At 33.5% G+C, this 19430-nt stretch overlaps 2 protein-coding genes across 4 annotated transcripts in view; one reads left to right on the top strand and one right to left on the bottom strand.

Annotated features, from left to right (window-relative positions):
- Positions 1-19430, top strand: part of Amph (amphiphysin) — a 172521-nt gene that overhangs the window by 20578 nt on the left and 132513 nt on the right. The window lies entirely within an intron of this gene.
- On the bottom strand, positions 1863-4366 carry LOC140433103 (uncharacterized). The gene is given in 2 exon segments (XM_072521157.1): positions 1863-4052; positions 4205-4366. Coding segments are annotated over 2 exon segments (2055 nt in total). The 3' UTR covers positions 1863-2159.

Genomic DNA, 19430 nt, shown 5'->3' with positions numbered 1-19430 from the left:
TGTTGATTTCCATAGATTCTAACAAAGATAGCTTAAGGCCTTTATTTTGAATGTGGAGAATTTTAAATTCGTCATTAAAAGAATGATTATGATCTAGAAGGTGAAGTGCGTATGTAGAATCTGTTTTTCTATTATTGAAAGCCCTTTTATGTTCTGCTATTCGTTTATTAAAATTTCTACCTGTTTGACCAATGTAAGTTTTTGGGCAGTCGCCACATTTAAGTTTGTACATACCACTGTGTAAGTGTTGATATATTCTTACTTTAAAAGATGCATATAGAGTTGGATGTCATAGAGTCACATACAACCTCTGCAAAGTGTGATTTTAGTAAATTTTCCAAATATGTAAATGTGTTTTCCAAAAAGTAAAAACTAAAAAGAGAATCGGTTGTTTTATTAAAAAACCTTAAAAATGAGCTGCGGTGAAAGTTTTTGGTGCATTCATGTATTAATAAACGTTAAAAAGAGGTAAAAATTTTAAAATGAAGTAAATGGTTAATAACTTTTGCAAAAATGATTTTACAACTTTCAATTGAAAACTCAAAAGAGGTCGTTTTTGTAGTGGACAATACGCGATAAAAATGTCAAAACGATTCATTGCATAATTTTAAACAATTCGCTTTGTTTATCACATATTTGCGAAAGTTAACAATATTTTGTGTAACGGTATTATAACGGTATTGTTTAGAAATCGACAAACAGAACAACTCTTCTTCCTCTACTTTTAATAGCCAAATTCTTTTAATTTTATTATTTTTGTAAAGTTTTGCCTAGTTTGCAATTTTCAAAACAATATAACATTCTGAATTTTGTGAGTCAATAAAACTGCTTCTTATTACATTAGTTCGGATTAGATCGAAGATTTATTGAGTGTAGCTATCTTATATGCAAGTGTTTTTCACCAACTCCCCATCCATGTGAAGGTTTCCATCTGTTTCTGCAAATTCTACAACGCATTTCCTTCCATAAACCAAGCAGAATATATTTTTAACTATGATCCTCAACAAATTTTAGTTACGGTAAATATCAAACATTTTTACGGTACTTTTTATTAGTGAAATACACATACTATGTATACCTTTCGATATTAATTTAGATTCATATGCCTCTGAGGTAGTTTAAAAAATATTTTTAACGCAACAACGCTTTCATCACCTACGTTTGTTTATCGCCATAAAACTACTTTTATATTGAAAATTATGAGATATCAAGGTTGGTGTTTCTGCAAATTTTAAAATAAATAAATGTGGCGATATGTTTACTTTGAAATTTTATCAAGACCGAATATACCGATTGTCTTTCTTTTTTCAGAAGGCTTCTTTTGCCTTATAAAAGGTGTCGGACCTAATTTTTAGCTATTTTTATCCATTACTTTAATTTTTTCTTGTTTTTTATCAATATTTTATTTCTTGTATCGATTTTTCCCATCTTACGAAAAGGAAAAGCCACGTTTCTTCCCTTGTATTTCCTTTAAGTTGAGCCTATATTAACTCTATTGGGTTCAATGTACAATAATAAGGAGGAAGTCTAAACACGGAATGCCCATTACAGTTATCGACAACATATTCCTTCTGGTACTGTCTGCTATGAGCAACCTCCAACAATTGCTTTTTACTATATGATGCCTCAAAATACAAATCTTCCTCAAATAAAAATTCCTGAATTCCTGAATGATACGCTGCGCTGTCCATGACAACCACACTATGCTTAGGTAATTTCGGAAGACGAGATTTTTCAAACCATAATTCAAAAGTTGAACTTTCCATATCCTCATGATAATCTAGAGACACGTCTTTAATTTTTTTTGCAGATATTAATAATACATCCTCGATCCATCCATTTTCTCCATCTTAGTGTAAAATTATAATTGAAGACCTTGGGACCAGAAGGGGACATGTCACAAAAGATTATTTTGGAGAAAACGTCATTTTAAACTTATTTTCAAATCCTGAAATCCAAATTTTACATTGTTCTCGGAAGTAAGGTCCACAATCGTTTGGAAATATGTTATTAAATACACAATAAAAGTAACAAAAATTTTTATTGAACGGTTTTTGAGTTTTTGAACATTTTTTGAAAAAATATGAGGCTTATCCCCTTTTGAACAAAAAAATATATTTTAAAAAATGAACATAAAATGCAACAATGAAATAATATATTCAGTTGTCAATATTTTCAATATCCGAAAAGTCGTCGAAATGTTCAATATATTCCAGTGATTCATTATCAGTACCTGGTAGAATCTGTTGGCAGGCACCAATTTCTTCATAAAATTTTAGGAAAGCTGATGGAATAAACTGTAACAGCTGGGAAATATTTTCAATTTTTTTTCTATTTAGTGGAATAGGTTCACTGTATTTTGATTTCAAATCCCTGGAAAGTAAAATTGACTTCCTCATACCTTTCTTTCCAATATTAACTGCCTTATAGTCTTCATTTATAAGATGTTTTATATACATTATGTTAGGTTGTTCAGATGAAAACTTGAGGCTTGATATTTTGGAAAAGTTAACTTTTTCCTTGTCATCTGTATGGCTTTTTTTCGTAATTTCGCTTTGGAGTTCTTTAAAAGAAAACAAGTCGGATTGTTTCAATACAATTACCTCAAAGCAGTGTTTTCTTTTACATTTTCTCACTGCTTCGTACCAATCGTCTGGAGTATACACTTGTTTTAATCGATGACGCTTATACTTTTCAATTACTGCGAAGTCACGGTCACATGGTAATCTCGTATGCCCTACTACCAAGTATTTGTGCTCAATAGAAGTGAAAATGCCTTCTATAGTAAGTTGTTGCCATAAACAAATTAGAGACCAATTTTTGTTTTGGCCGCTGCAGTTATCTGTATACACTATAAGTTTATTAGCAGTGGGTCTATTAGTTCGAAAATGTTTATATAAAATGCTGGCAATTTCATCGCTACCTCGCTTGGCAATGTTTTCTGGTCACATGTACATGAAGGCCTTTCCACTAATACAGTCATGGATGCCGAGGTTATAAACCCATGCCTTTCTCAAATAGAACGCTGCTCCCACTGTTAAATTTGGCACTGGCATTGCCTGTTGTAGGTCAAAGCTGATAACCATTGCATTTCCCGTGGCTTTAGTCTCTTCTGTGTCCTTTTTCATTAGACCCTGCATGGCCTGGGCACGTCTTTGATGTAACTCCAAATCAATTTTCAGTGTCTTTGCAATTTCTATGTCAGCTTCATTACTAATTTTCACATTCATTGAATCACATACTTTACAAGTATCGCTCTTAGGTAACTTAAAGCCTATATTAAATTCTGAGCAGAATATGCGCCTATATTTGTCTTGGGTTACTGCCACAAAATTATTTTGGCGGCACCACTCAAGATAATAATCATGATATTTGGAAATTGAAATATCGGAATCTAGGTAGACTTTTGTTGGGTTTTTTTGTCTGCTGTAATGGCTTGTGTATTTTGGTATCAAATTAATATGCTGTCTAACATACTCACAGTGTTCTTCTGGTATTTTCTTGTTGTTGTTGTCATGCTTACCTCTTTCATCTGACTTTGGAGTAGACGCACCTTCTTTATTTTGGTGAACCAGTCTTTCAATACGTTTTTTTGAAATGCCGTGTATGGCAAGAAACTCTTTCTTACAAATTTCAATTTCATCTCCATTTACTTTGACTCTATATTTAACTGATACATTTCTGGACGAATGAATTCCTTTTGTTTCCTTTGGGTAACTTCTCTTCTTTGGAATTACTGTCATAGTTGAGAAGAGGTAAATATTTTGCTTGTCATAATTACCCAGGTTCCAAAAGGCATTAAATATATCATTTTCCTTACCTGCCAAAAGCTGTCTACACTGTTTTGTGCAACCGCAAGGCGCACCTAATTTTTTTGGTTCTATTTTCTTCCCTTTTGTATTTATATATTCGTGACCTAGATTTCTTTTAGTCTTGCGCTTAATTTTTTTATGCCGTTGGGTATTCTTGTGTCTCCATCTAGAAGGCGCCTTCTTTTCTGGAGTTGGCAAGACACCTCGAGAAGTCTGTGGGGCAAAAACCTCTTCATTCTCCTACAATAAAATAGGTATTTTACTAAAAAGGGATAAGCCACAAAAAACCTTTAGAACAGGATAAGCCACAAAAAACCTTTAGAAAAATCCTAATGTTTTTAGGTTCGAAAAATGTAACATAAGGGGACAAGCCACATATTTAATAAACTTACCATTTTTAAGTTGATATTTTCCGAATCGCTGCTATTTCCGGACACTGTATAGTCTTTGTCATCTTCGCTTTCATTTAAAAATGGATCTTGATCACTGTGATCAGAATCAAACTCAGAAAAGTCTATTTTCCGTTTACATGCACGGGAATGTTCCGCCGCCATGTTGATTGCTACTGTGGCTTGTCTCGTTATGTTGAAAAATAAAGTAATGGTGACACAACGGGACTTAACTACAGCGGCGCCATCTATAAGAAAAAAGCTGAAATTTTCTCTTCGGGACATTAATACGGTCTTAAAGTGGGCGATTTCTACTTTTACTCAATTTTGATGAAATTGTGGCTTGCCCCCTTCTGGTCCCAAGGTCTTCAATTCTCTGTCCATTATTGAGCGGTACTGAATTAAAACACTTTTTGTTATTATTCGTCAAACTTTTTTTTACGGTGTCATGAGTATCATACTAGGTCTCTTCTATATAAACAATATTTTGTTTCATTTTTCGATACTCAGTTATCTGTCTGATATAATTGAGTCTTAAAGAAAATATTCTATTACTTTCTCCTCTGTCTAAAAGAATATGTTTCTCCTATAATCTTGTAGCAGGTTGCTTTGGACACTCTGGTTAAAAAACATGTTTCTGCAAATGTCTCTGATTTAGACAATTCAAAACATAGTCCTTCAGAAAAATGTTTCAGCATACGTTTGCTATCATCAGAGAGGTGTTGAAAATGTCGCTTACGTTTTACTACGCTGCTTTTTAATTCTTTCAATTGATTAGAGGGTTCCACTGTCGTGAAGAGACGTTTACGGAGTCATGTGCCGGCCTCCGGAAATTCGAGAGAGCTTCGCGACATATTGGTGCAAAAATGGAATAATCTTCCGCAGAATGTGATCCAAAATCTGATCCAAAGCATGCCTCGTCGTTTGCAAGCTGTTATCACTGCCAGAGGAGGGAATACTCGCTACTGAAGTTCTTAAAATTTCTTTTTTCAACAAAAAGCACATCGAATTAAAATTGTTCCTTTTCAATATTTAGTATATCAAAGGAAAATTCTTCATTTCCATTATTTTTAATAAACTTTAAACGACAAAAACGTTGTTTTCTTTAAGCAATCCGTTAGTAAACTATGTTACAACCGAAAATATTTAAAATTCAAATTACGGGGTGACCCTAATTTTATGCTCGGTAGTGTATATATATATATATATATATATGTATATATATATATATATATATATATATATATATATATATATATATATATATATATATATATATATATATATAGTTTCATTCAAACGTTAAGATAAACAAGAACGTTAAGTTTACAGCTTATTGGATCGAGTTTTTCACGAACTAATTCAATTTAAATTGATCCAAATCTAGTTAAAACGTCCACGCACACGATATATTTATTGTTCGATACCTTCACAGTCAATTCAATAGCAAATGATGCAAAAAGCCGCACTCGAGCTATTTTAAATCGTTGTTTTTCAAAACGAAAATAAACCGGCAAAAGCGCATACTTAGAATAAAACGATTTATTTTTGGAATATCCGTATAATTTTCAGTTTTCGATGGTGGATGTATAATTTTAGAACCAGAAGAGGCTTGGAAAATAAGGTCATGTATGTGGGGAGTGAATTGAGTGTTGATGAAAAAGGAACTGTATAAGTATAATCCAAATCTTATTACGTAAGCTAAACTATATACTGTATAAAAACAAGTGAGGATGTAGCTATCAGTATGATTTACTTGATTCTAAGCGTTATCATCATCCATCTAAACCATATTTAAAACTATTACTTTACACCATCATTTCACTATACAATACAATTAACTCCATCTTTAAATGGACCTTCCAAATATTCTGTTTTGGCCATAATAAGTTTTAAACCGTTTTCTTCAGGATCTACTGCTTTGTTCCTGTCGTTGCTATAAATCCCTATCAGTATTTGACCAAAAAATTACGAACTTAGAAAGTAATCAACAAATACCTCAAAATAGCTTACTACCAAGTATGGTAAAATTAAATGCTGGGGGGACTTATATTTTCCAGCACGACGCAGCGGCCTGTAATTCGACCAGAACCACAAACAATTGGTTTAGAAATCACAATATAAATTTCCTTTCTTAGCATTCTAACAGTCCTGACCTAAATGTTATTGGACATTTCTATATTTCTAATTTCCACACTCTTTAAGTCTTCTTCCACTTGTCTCTATCTCAGTTGCCCCTGATTCTTTTATCTGGTGGTATCCATCCCGTTATAATATCTTAACGGAAATATTTGAATGTTTCAGCCTGTTCGAAAGTGTGTGCATCTATTGTCAGTTCTGTCATTTGCGTCTTCTTTTTCTTGCCTACGTTCATGTATTTTGTTTTATTTTCATTGATTTCCAGTCCTCTTTTTTTTTATTTTTTATCTTTTATATTTCTTGGAAGGTTTTATTTAATGCCTTTTTATCTGTTGCTACTGTCGTTATATCGTTCGCATATCCTATTATTTGTACTGCATTCTTGTTTATAGTTCCTGCGTTTGAGAGCTTTTTTTTTAATTAAAGTGTCTCGGCAACTATGAACCATTGACATTGGTACAAGTTTATTACAATATGTTTACGTTTGCATACATATTATACAGTCTGTTTATATACAAGTTAGGATGCATTAACAACATCTTAATATAATTACATTAAGTAGTAAAGTTGACAGTCTTTAAGGAAACGAATTATGGCACTGTACATGTTTGTAGAACCGAGTAGATCACTTAAATTATTTTGAAAGTTGTAGTAGTCTCTTTGAGGTTTGTAGTGGACACATTCTAGTAATATGTGCTGGACTGTTAAGGACTCATTACAATGTTCACAGCGAGGATGGTTTTCAGAAGACATCAGATATCCATGAGTAAGACAAGTGTGACCTATTCTGAGCCTTCTGATAATAATATTGTCTTTTCTGCTCATTTGAGGCAAGGTGATGGAGGTAACAGTTGGTTGAATTGTGCGTAGTTTTGTATTTTGCACGTTCCAGTGTGTTTGCCAAGTGCTTAGTACGTTGTTCTTGATACTGGCCTTTAGGTCTTGGTGAAGTTGTATGTTTTCCATATTTTCTAAGGAGCAGGCCAGTTTTGCTGCATGATCAGCGTTCTCATTTCCATTGATACCAACATGGGATGGTATCCAGATGATAGTTACTGAAACACCATTTTTTGACTGCTGTTGGCAGATACTGTGGATGCACTGTAAGTCTTTTATCGAATATTACTCCTAATAATCTGTATTTATTAACCACTTGAAGAGAAGATCCGTTTAGGTGAAGTAGAGGAGGATGAGTGTGATGTCTTCTAGAGAAGTTTATGTCTTTAGATTTTCCAGATGAAAATTTGACTCCAATTTTAGTGGACCAGTTATGAAGATTGTTAAGAGTGTTTTGGAGTAAAGAGCATGTGCTTCTTGACAGCTTTTTTATTATCTTGTCTAGTGATAGAATAAATAATTGTCTTACTCCATTTTTTATTTTTATTGTTTCTGTTCTTTGTCTTCCGGTGTCTTATTGCTTGGGAGTCTCTGATTGTCAATTCTATCATTCTTATAATTTTATTTGGTATATTACTCTTTTGTAAGTCTTGGATCATTTTTCTGCCGTTTATTTTGTCAAACGCCTCTTTAAAGTCTAAGAAAAATTTTCTCTATCACTTGTTTTAGCGTATCTATAACGTCTATCATGTATCTTCCTTTTCTAAAACCGTACTGGTAATCTCCTATGCTATGTTCTGTATATAATGTTAGTCTGTTTCTAATTATACCAGTCATTACTTTGTATGTTACATTCAGTAAATTAATTGCTCGGTAGTTTTTGCATATTCTATGATCTCCTTGTTTTGGGATTGTCACTATAATTCCTTTTTTCCATTCTTCGGGCATTATTTCTTATAATAGCTCGTATTTTATAAGTTCTGTACATATTTTGTCTTCTCCCGCTGTTTTCCCGTTTTTCAGTTTCATATTTTCTCTTTCACTTCTGTATAGGTCAATTCTTCTTTTTCTTCATCTTGTTCTGTTTTCGTTATCGTTTCTCTTTCTTCTTCTCTATCCGGTTCTTGATATATTTCTTCCTTCGAAATATTTCTGCCATTTTTCTATTTCTATAGCTATATTAGCTATCCGCTAAAGTATAATTTCACTATTTGAGAGAGTGAGTCATCGTTTAAAGACCCAGAAATGCGGAAAGCCGTTTGGAAATCCAGTGACGTACACTTACTTTTATTTTAACGTTAATTATATTTTATTTTTCAAATATTAATGTTCGAAATAGGCCACAATATATTTATTTACAAGTTTTTACTGACGTTTCGATCTCTATATCCAAAGACCGCTTTCAAAGATATAAATCATAGTTATATTTATTTTATTTGTTTATTATTATATATTTTTATAATCTTATATTGTTTATTTTCTTTTTTTTTTTCTATCTTTAAAAACGGAATATAGATCGAAACGTCAATGTATTAAACATGTAAATAGATATATTGTGGCTTATGTCCAACCTTCTCCCTAAAAATACAGAATGCCACAAACAAGCAGCTATAGAAAAATAAATATATCTGTCATTTGTATGTTTGAAAACGGTCTCTTTATAGAGATCGAAACGTCCGTAAATTAAACATTTGAATAAATATATTGTGGCTTATTCCCAACATTATTTCTAAAAATACAGAACGACAAGCGAAAAGCCATAGAAAATAAATAGTACTATCATTTGTATAATTGAAAACGGTCTCTGGATATAGAGATCGAAACGTCAATAAATAAACATATGAATAAATATTTTGTGGCTCATTCCCTACATTCCCCTAAAAATACAGAATGCCACAAACAAAAAGCTATAAAAAAGAAGTAATTTTGCAGAAAGTTTACTGATACCAACCGGCTGTCGCGGAAGTTACGCTAAAACGTCTTTTTGACGTTTAGCCAAGAGCCATATTGTCTTATTAAATAAAATGAACAAAACACTCAAACAGTATAAAACAAAACAAAATAAAATCCTATAAAACAAAATAAAATTCTATAAAAACAAAATAAAAATAATGTTTGATGTGTTTAAACACAAACACTATACACACTTACTATGTTCTTCTCGTTTTTTTTTTGTTTTTGGTTTTTTTTTATGCTGATGTTCTTATTAAACTATTAGAAAATATTATTCGCTGTCTAAACCTGAAGATGCAGTGCTGCTATCGCTGTCATTATCTTCACCACCTGGTGTAATTATAATTGGCTCTAGTAAAACTTTGATATGAGTGTCAAGTTCCCACATACGATGAACTTCTTTAATTATGTGGCCTATACATTTAGCCCATTTCTCTGGAGTTACATGGAGGATTGCTTGAATCAAAAGTTTCTTAATTTTGTTTAATTTGAACGTTTTGTTATTGCGTGCTACTTCTCCTTTCACTTGCTCCCAGATAAGTTCAATGGGATTAAGTTCGCAATGATAAGGTGGTAGACGCAGAACTTTGACACCATAATCTTTTACAGTTTCATCTACAGTATATTTAAGATATTCAATTTTTCTTAACCGTGCAATGTCAAGTAGTTGAATTTTGAGCATTGATTCTTCGTATGCAATCCCCTTTTCTGTAAGCCATTCTTGAATTCTCCCTTTCCGCCATGCCGTCGTCGGTAATTGTTCTAGTCTGCGGCTATGATATGGCACATTGTCCATAACAACCACAGACCCAGATTCCAATTTTGGTAAGATTCTCTTAAACCAGCGCTCAAATACTTCAGAAGTCATTTCTTCATGATAATCACCTGTTTTTTTCGACTCAAATTGAAGCAAACCATCATCAAGGAACCCTGTATCACTTCCTATGTGGGTGATGATTAAACGCCGTCCCTTTCCTGATGGAGCCTTTAATCCTGTAGACCAGCCTTCTATAAATGCTTTGCGTTTACTTTTGACATTTAAATCTTGCCAAACTTTTCCAACTGTATGACCTTCGTTAATCCAGGTTTCATCAAAATAATATATTTTGCATCCAGTGCTGCGAATTTTTCGTATTTCTTCTAAATATTTTCTTCTCCATAGAATAATTTCATTTTTTTCTAATAGCATACTTTTTCTGTTGCGTTTTACATATCGAAAGTTCATTTCGCGCATGGTTCTGATTAAGACCCTTAGAGATATCTTGGGTAAAGAGTCATCTTTTTTGAGCTCTTGAGAATTTTTTTTCAGTGTTGGAATTTCACTCCGAAAATAAAATGAATGAATTTTTCGACGTATAATATTCCTTGTCTCGTCATCAAAAACAATGCTTTTCCTACCTCTAGTTTTACCTTTTTCTTGCTTTTTATTTTCCGATGTATTTTTAAGTACACGATAAATACAGCTAACGGATACTTTTGTTAAACTGCTACAAATGTCGACCGCTTGGCTAACATTTAATGCCATTTTTCTGCCGACAATTCCTTCATAAACGTTTCGTATCATTACCTTCTCTTCGGACGTTAACATTTTCCGTCTCTTTTGCGGCTTTTCATTCTTGGAATCCACATCAGAATTTTGCTGTCTTCTCTTGGAACAACTCGGTTTTTTGTCCATTGTATTTCAATAATCTGGATATATACTATATATACAATAATTTCAAAGAATATAACTAAATATTTACTATAAAACGACAAACTGTAACACTCGTATTATCTATAACACGTTTTATCAATACTACATTACAGTATCGATAAAACAGTATTGACAACAATAAGTTTACAAACTTATCACATAAAATATACTCACAAAAACACATGCACTATTTACCCATAGAAACACCAATGTTTTCTTCGTTCATTTCTTGGGCAAAAAATAATAAAAACTAGTTTTACTGCATGTCTGGATCCGAATTGTAAAACCGAGTTCCCTCGCTAATTCCAACATTGCCAAACGATTGAAAAATAATGTTTTAAAATATCGATTTTTATTTTATAAATTTAAATACGTAACGAAACGGAACATATAAATAAAATTTATTTTATTACAATTTTGTGCTTAATTTTTACTATTGAAAAAATCACGTTTTTTTGTATTTTTATGACGGTAATAATCGCTGCGTGGAAGAATACAGGTTTTGTATGACCATAATTACTACTTGTGAACAAGATTTGGCTGCACTGTACAACAACTTCTGGTCAAGTCTACTATAGAGAAGCACAAATAAATATACTACTTTATATATTCTGTAATTTCTTATGAGGAAACGCAAATTGCAATCGAGAAAACAGGCAGTTTTCGAGGGCCGCTGTGTACATTTAAATTTGAGGATATTCCGCGTTTAAATTATGATATCACTCTTCTGTATTGAGGGTTTCTACTATAATTATAACGCCTTCATTAAAAAAGAAAAAGTACCACTTTACAGTGTTTACAAAATGTAGTCGAACATACGCTTGATGGAATTTAATAAATAAAGTCTGTTTCTTATAACAAATAACTAATTCTGCAACTGTTATTTTGTTAAGTCACTTGCACATTTCTACAAACTTATTTTACGACTCCAAACACCATAAACTCACATAGTCTTAAGATTCTTAGTTCGAATATGAACCTAACGAATCTACAGCTGAATTCGTATTTTAAGCGACACACCTTTTATAATGCGTTGCGTGTGCGTTAGTGGGCCTAGATCTGGTAGGCATACTAGATAGTAGTACTGGTCATTGCCTTAGAAGGCCACCGTTGAATAAACGATGAGGAATGAAATCGAAGAATTTGTTCGGCAGGAAAGTTATCGAAAAAGATTATGTAACGATAACTACCTGTTTTAAGATGATACTCTAACCGACCTGGAGATCTTAATCAATTAAATAACTTGATGCTTTTTGCGTAAGCGTAAGAGTATAGGTTAATGAATTTTAGATTGATGTTTGCTAATTCTTCTCATTTGAAATTGTCGTTTCTCCAATGAACATTGTATTGTGGTAAAACTAAAATCAATTGAAAAATCATATAAAAACAGTTAAAAAAACGTAAAAGATGACAGTCCTTAGGAGATTTGAAATAATGTATAGTAAGGCAAATTCGTAAACGGAACAAAGCCGCCCTCGACCCTTATTTATTCGAATGTACGTTAAATCGTACTATAGTGTATTTTTATGTATGAGAGAGTAATAAAACAATAAATTATGTATGCAAATCCCTAAACTGTTGATAAGGGTGACTCAATGAAAAACAGATATTTGTCAACAAGTTTACAGAAGTATATAGGAAAACGATTTTAAATTGAGTATGACCACCAGGTATAAAGGTTGGAGCAGAATAGAATACAATAGTTGTGAGGGTTACTAATCCCTAAATAAGGTTGCCAGTGTCGGAGTGATGGAGGTTAACAGGTACTAATGAATTTGCAAGAAATTTAAGATGTTTATTTTATTGGTTATATATAACCAATAAAAGTTTAATAAGTACGTACCTATTTGCAAAATAAAGTTTAATTCTTTAGATAAAATAAAACGTTTTATTTTATCTATTTGCAAAATAAAGTTTAATTCTTTGCCTATTTGCAAAATAAAGTTTAATTCTTTAGATAAAATAAAACATTTTATTTTATCTGAAATGAGTGCATTCCACGAAGTAAGGGTTTCAACAATCAAACATTTAATTCTTTAATTCCAGGAATCTACGACAGTAATTGACTAGATAATTACCTTCTAAACTTATTCCACAGAAAATGTGATAGTGGGTTTTTCCATTTTGTATATAGGAAGGTCCAAGTGGCGTATTCAAAATTCTTAACAGTTCACTAAAAGTAAGTACTTCAGTTGCAAGGTGCAGTTTATTGTGTATACTAGTGTTATGGAAAATTTGGAAGTGCCGTGTAAACGCTGAAAAATTGGTCCTCTAACAGTTAATGAAAAAACATTAATATTTAATTGTTTTAAATCATTTACAGACAAACGTTTATGTGAAAGTGTTGATGAGACCGTTGAGTTAGTTAGCAGTACACTTGGTGTTGGGAAATCTACGATTTACAGAGTTATTAAAGAAGAGAAATGTGGTAGTTTTCAAATGCCACGTGATGCTCCAGGGAAACCAAAATTTCAAATAGAATATTATTTTAAAGAAGGACTTCGACGGAAAGTGCATGAATTCTCCTTTGGACAAGAATTTCCAACATTGGATAAAGTTCTTGTCTCAGTTCGAGATGATAAGGATTACCCAGAAATGATTTGAAGTACGTTATGGAAACTTTTAAAAGAAATAGGCTTCCGCTGGAAAAAGAATCCCAGAAAGTCTATTTTATTAGAAAGAAGCGATATTGTCATATGGAGAAGACATTTTCTAAGAACCATAAAGGAAATGAGAAACCAAAAAAGAAAAATATTTTATCTTGATGAAACATGGATCAACGAGGGTCATACACCAAATAAATTTTGGCAGGATGAAACTGTTACAAGTCAAAGGCACGCTTTTGTAAATAACTTATCTACTGGTTTAAACCCACCATCAGGAAAGGGACGCAGGCTGATAATAGTACACATTGGCAGTTCAGACGGTTTTGTTGAAGGTGGTTTATTAACTTTTGAATCAACTCGTACCGGTGACTACCATGAAGACATGAACGCTGATGTCTTTCAAGAATGGTTCGAACAAATGATAGATCTTCTTCCTAAGAACTGTGTAATAGTAATGGATAATGCAAGTTATCACTCCAGACTTATAGAAGGACTGCCCACAACCAAGTGGTTAAAAAAAGACTTGCAGAATTGGCTGAGTTCAAAAAATATTAAGTACCATCCCGGATCTATAAGAAAGGAACTTTATTCGTTGTGTGCCCTTCATAAAGAAAAATTTAAAAAATACGAAATTGATAAAATTGCCAAAACTCGTGGAATGACAGTACTTAGATTCCCACCATATCATTGTGAATTAAACCCGATTGAACTTGTATGGGCACAGATAAAGAGTGAAGTTTCAAGAAAAAATACCACTTTTAAAATTCATGATGTTAAACAGTTGTTTTTGGAGGCCGTAAATAATGTAAAACCTGAAAACTGGGAAAAGGAAGTAAATCACACTATTAAAGAAGAGGAAAAAATGTGGAAGCTGGACAATATTACTGATAAAATGATCGAGCCAGTTATTATAAATCTTGGTTCTGAAAGTTCATCTTCTGAATCTGATTTGGATTTGTAACAAGTAGCTGTAAGTTTTATATTAATATTTTTATTCATCTATTTAACATACCTTAGACGGTTTTAAAATCTCTTTTTCTCTTTTGTAATTTTTAAAAATTAAAAAAAATGTGAATTTTTTAAAACCCTTTTTAATGTAGGCAGGTCAGTTCTAATATAGTGTGTGATAAAAGAGGTCACTTTTGTTTACATACACATAACACTTTATAACACTGAAATAATTCATTTATTTTTTACAATTATTCAAAGTAATTTTTCAATTAATCTTGAGCACGCCCATGGAGTGGTCGGAGCTACCAGTTAAAATTATGCTAATTACTCTCTCGTTCATAAAAATAAACTATAATTATAATAGGGGCGGCCGTAGCACAGCGGATAAGCTACTGGTAATTCAACCTAGAACGCACTAAGTTTTTTATTTCTAAAAAATTATAGGAGCCGTCACGGTGTTTCGGAGGGCACGCAACTACGTCGGTACCAGTTACGCAAGTGGTCGGTAAGTGATGTTAAGGGTGCTTGTGCTACTGAAAACCGTAAGCGAGAAGGTCACACGAAATTTAACTTTTTTAGTTTGTGTGAAATAATTAAAGTAGATGCTCTTCAAGCACTTTCTTCCATCAGCTACAGAATCTCTGTCGTCATCCATATCTTATTCTTACCTTCTTCGTTCTTCATAAAATTGTCTTTAATGTCGTCTATCGTTTTATTAAGGAATTATAATTATCTTCTCTTCTGTGCTTTCCGTTGTATTATCGATGTCTTTGAATTTTCTATTTATTGTTTTGCTGACTATTTCTTTTACTTCACTACATTTCAGTTTTCTCATGTCATGTTTTTTTACAGTTTTTCCGCGTGTTTTCTTTAACTTGGTTCTATACACGCCCACTAAAGGATTGTGGTCAGATTGAATATCAGCGCCTGGGTGGGTTTTAACACTGTTGAGACTATTTCGATATCTTTTGTTAACAAGTATATAGTCTATTTGGTTTCTTATAATAACGTCTTCTCCGTTGTCTCTAGGTAATTTCCACGTATAGAGACGTCTGTGTGGAAGTTTGTAAAATGTGTTTAGCACAAATAAGTCATGTTTAGCTGCAAAGATACTCATTGTTTCTCCTCGTTGATTTCTCTCTCCTAATCGATAAGGACCAATATGTTGCCCTTCTTTTCCGTTACCTACGTTAGCATTGAAATCTCCCATGACCACAAGGAGTTCATGTCTCGGTATATCTTTTATAAGGTTGCTTATTTGTTTGTAAAATTCTGATATTTCCTCATCATTGTGGTCTGCTGTGGGTGCCTAGACTTGTATAATGTTAGTGTTCATCGGTGACGTATTTATTAGTAACAAGAAGATTCTATCTTTCACTGGTATGAAGTTATGGACATGTTTGGCTATACTTTTATGTGTGATAATTCCGACTCCATTTTCATATTTACCATTTTCTTATCCTGAATAGTACACTCTGTATTCTTCTATGTCACAATAACTTGAGTCAGACCATCTCATTTCGCTTGTGCCCATTATTGCTATTTGTATGCGTTCCTTTTTTTTTGATTGCGCATTGGATTTTTTCTGATTGAGCCATAGTCCTAACGTTCCAAGTGGATATTCTGAACACAAGAGTTTGTGTTGTGTTATACAGCCATTAGGATTGTACTAGAAATATCCATACGGATCTTTAATATAGTGGGTTCTCGTTACCTTCTATATTCTTATGCTGTTGACCAAACCACTGATTCTTCCGCCTTTTGGGGCCGGTTTCTCAGCCACAAGACAAAAGAATGCCCTACCACCTACCAACTCGTTCGCCCAACGCCGTTGGTCAGCAAGTAGGGTATTGCTTATACCGGAAATCATTAGATGAATTATCTGTTGGTCCACGGGAGGTATTTTATTTCCCTCCTACCCACCGGTAAACTGTGTCGGACATTCCCCTATCCGCCACCTGGGGACGCGCTCTTTAGGAGTTACAGGTTCTCTCGAGAGTTCATATAATAGAGATTACGTAATAATTCTTAAAATGTTCATTCCATCGTCACGGTGTTGGTGGGTTTTGTTTTTCTAAACGATTTAAGCACCTTGTAAAATAGGTGTTGGTTTTCCCGACTATAAATTTCTAGTTTTTTTCAAAATCCTTCCATGACTTTTCCTTTGGCATTTATACTTTTTTTTTACTAAATTAGAGAAATATAAAAACTATAAAAATAAGGAAACTGGAAAATTTGGGTCGCTTAACTATAGGAGAAAAATAAGCAAGGTAAAATGAGGTCGAACAAAAGCATACGAAAAAGACGTATTTGGCAAACCTCAGAGAATGGTTTAACTGCAGAAAATTTGATTTTGCATTATAATTTATAAGTATTTAATATTTTTTCTATTATTAATTTAGTACTCATGAAATTTTGTGCTTCTCTTTACTTGAGCTGTTATTTAAGTTCTTCCAAAATTAAATTATACAAATTTATGGAAATTCGTCGACCGTTTCCAAATATTATACATTTATATAAACAAATAAGTAGTTCTTCAGTACGGTATTATTGTGAGTACTTCACATATTTTAAACGCTTCGTTGGTGTAGGTCACCAGAAGATAAAATAACTGTTTAATCAAAAGGTGCTTGCTATGAATCACGCCTAAGTTCACACCTATTTTAATGGTATGTGAAGATAAGATTGCGTTTTATGATTTATTTTATTGCATTTCGTGGTCAATTTTGTATTTCATTTGAGGAAATTTAAAATGTTTCTATTAATAATATAAGATTTGGTTACCATAAAAGAAGATTCTACAGAAAGGGGGTTAGATTTTTCTGTTAAACATCTAAACTGTGCTTATTCCATTGAAATCTGGTCACAGTTGATCAATTATCAATTATTCTTTGACTTAAATTACTAAAACATACATAAATTCTAAGAGCTTAACACTATGGCGTCGTCTTATTTTATTTTTAATGCTAGTTAGCACTTTACACTGACTCAAATGATTTTCTTCGTTTGAATCTTCTTTCTTAGACAGTATTATCGAGGAACTGGATGGCCTCGACTATACATACATGACTATGGAGTCGTTGTTTGTGGCTACCTGCCATCTTCTTGATAACTTTATCTACATTTTTCCATCTGAAGGTCCTTGTGGAAGTCAACATTTCTGATGTACCAAGGAGCATCAACGATGTTCCTTAACACTTTATTCTGGAATCTCTGGATGAACTCGATATTACTTGACTTGGCACAGCCCCAGAGTTGGCAACCATAAGTCGATACTGGTCTAAATATTTGTTATATATGGGCAATGCTGAATTTCTTCCTTTCAGCCAATACATTTGTTTGTAACGGATGCCTATTTCTTCCCTTTTCTTTTTAGCTTTTTTTAATGGTAGGTAGTGTTATCTTCAAGTATTGATGTAAAACTTTCCCAGTCTGTTTATTTGTTAATATTGGATTACACTCATTTCTAATGATCATGTTACTCATAGTAATTATTATGGATGAATGACCTGAATTCATATCCCAGCCAGCATGAACCCAATAGTGCTCAGAACTAAAAAAGCTTGAAAGTTGCAAATTTTTTATAGATTTTATAGAAAGACTTTTTGGTCCAACAAAAGTAACATAACCGCTACATGACAGGTTTGTTCGCCTTTCGGCATTAAGGAACCCCAATGTTACTACTAGCCAGCTAAGAAGTGAGCTTCAAAACATTCATGAGTCTCTGTTCAAACTGTTAGAAATAGGTTGCATTGCAGGTAGTCTTCACGCTAGACGTCCCATTAGAGTTCCAGTATTATCCCGTGGGAATCATACAAGGAGATTAGAATGGGCCGAAGAACATCAAATTTGGCAAGAACGAGAATGGACAAACATTCTTTTCACCGATGAATCCAGGTTTGGTTTACGACGAGATTCACAAAGATCGAGGGTGTGACGAACACCTGGCAACGCATCTTGCTTGAAAACCGATTAAAAGTTGACAGATATCAAGGACGAACGTTGATGGTTTGGGCTGGAGTTTCAATAGGTTTTGTTCATATTGAAGAATTTTTTAATCATATTCTTGAACTTATTGGTCGTCTATATGCTGCACAATTCGGAAAAAATTTTGTGCTGATGCACGACAATACACATCCGCATGTTGCAAGAATCAAGAGAAATTTCTTAGAGCAGAAATATATTCAGGTATTCTCCTAACCTGTTCAATCTCCTGACTCGAATCGCGTCGAGCACCTTTGGGATATGCTAAAAAGACGTGTACAACAGCAAGGATTAGTGTTCCAGACAAGGGAAGAGCTGCTATACTGTATGCAAGCGCAATGGCAACAAGTTGAGCAAGACGATATTAACAATTTGATAAGAAGTATGCCACATCGATATCGAGCTGCTATTAATGAAAGAGGTGGTCATACTGCCATCCTGATATAAGGCCCGTCCCGCCTTAAAACTGCTTTCAATTTTACTATTGGACGGGAGATCTGAAAATGCCATATAAATAAAAATAAACATAAATATGCGACATTTTCTGCTCTCAGTCTCACTTGTGGACTTTGCCACCGAACACATGATCATTCCATCATTTCAATTCGGCTTTAGAGAAGGTCACTCCACCAAAACGGCATTGACAGAGATCGTCACAAACCTGACACAAAGTCTAAACTACGGCAAAGTATCCTTAGGCATCTTCCTAGATGTTCAAAAAGCCTTCGACCAAGTCTGGAAAAGAAACTGTTTGAACATCGGCCTGTCCCTCTCATTCGTATGTCTCTCAACGTCTAATCACGGTCAAAGTGCGAGGTCAGTTCTCCGACGCTTTTACTCCTACAGAAGGAGTACCACAAGGTTCAGTGTGCTCCCATGTTATACACAATTTACAACAGTGACTTTCCAAAGCCACAGTACCCCAATACAATCACTTTACTCTACGCAGGTGATACAGCTCTCGTAGCAACAAGACGAGACGTAGACTCAGTACTTAGGTTTGCTCAAAATCACCTTAACCTGGTCGACAGGTGGTGCAGGCGATGGAGAGTAACACCTAACCCAA

The sequence above is a fragment of the Diabrotica undecimpunctata genome, chromosome 2 (assembly GCF_040954645.1).
Source record: "Diabrotica undecimpunctata isolate CICGRU chromosome 2, icDiaUnde3, whole genome shotgun sequence".
NCBI classification, from domain to species: domain Eukaryota; kingdom Metazoa; phylum Arthropoda; class Insecta; order Coleoptera; family Chrysomelidae; genus Diabrotica; species Diabrotica undecimpunctata.
Note: the sequence above shows the minus strand (reverse complement) of the source record. Positions and strands in the feature narration are given on the sequence as shown.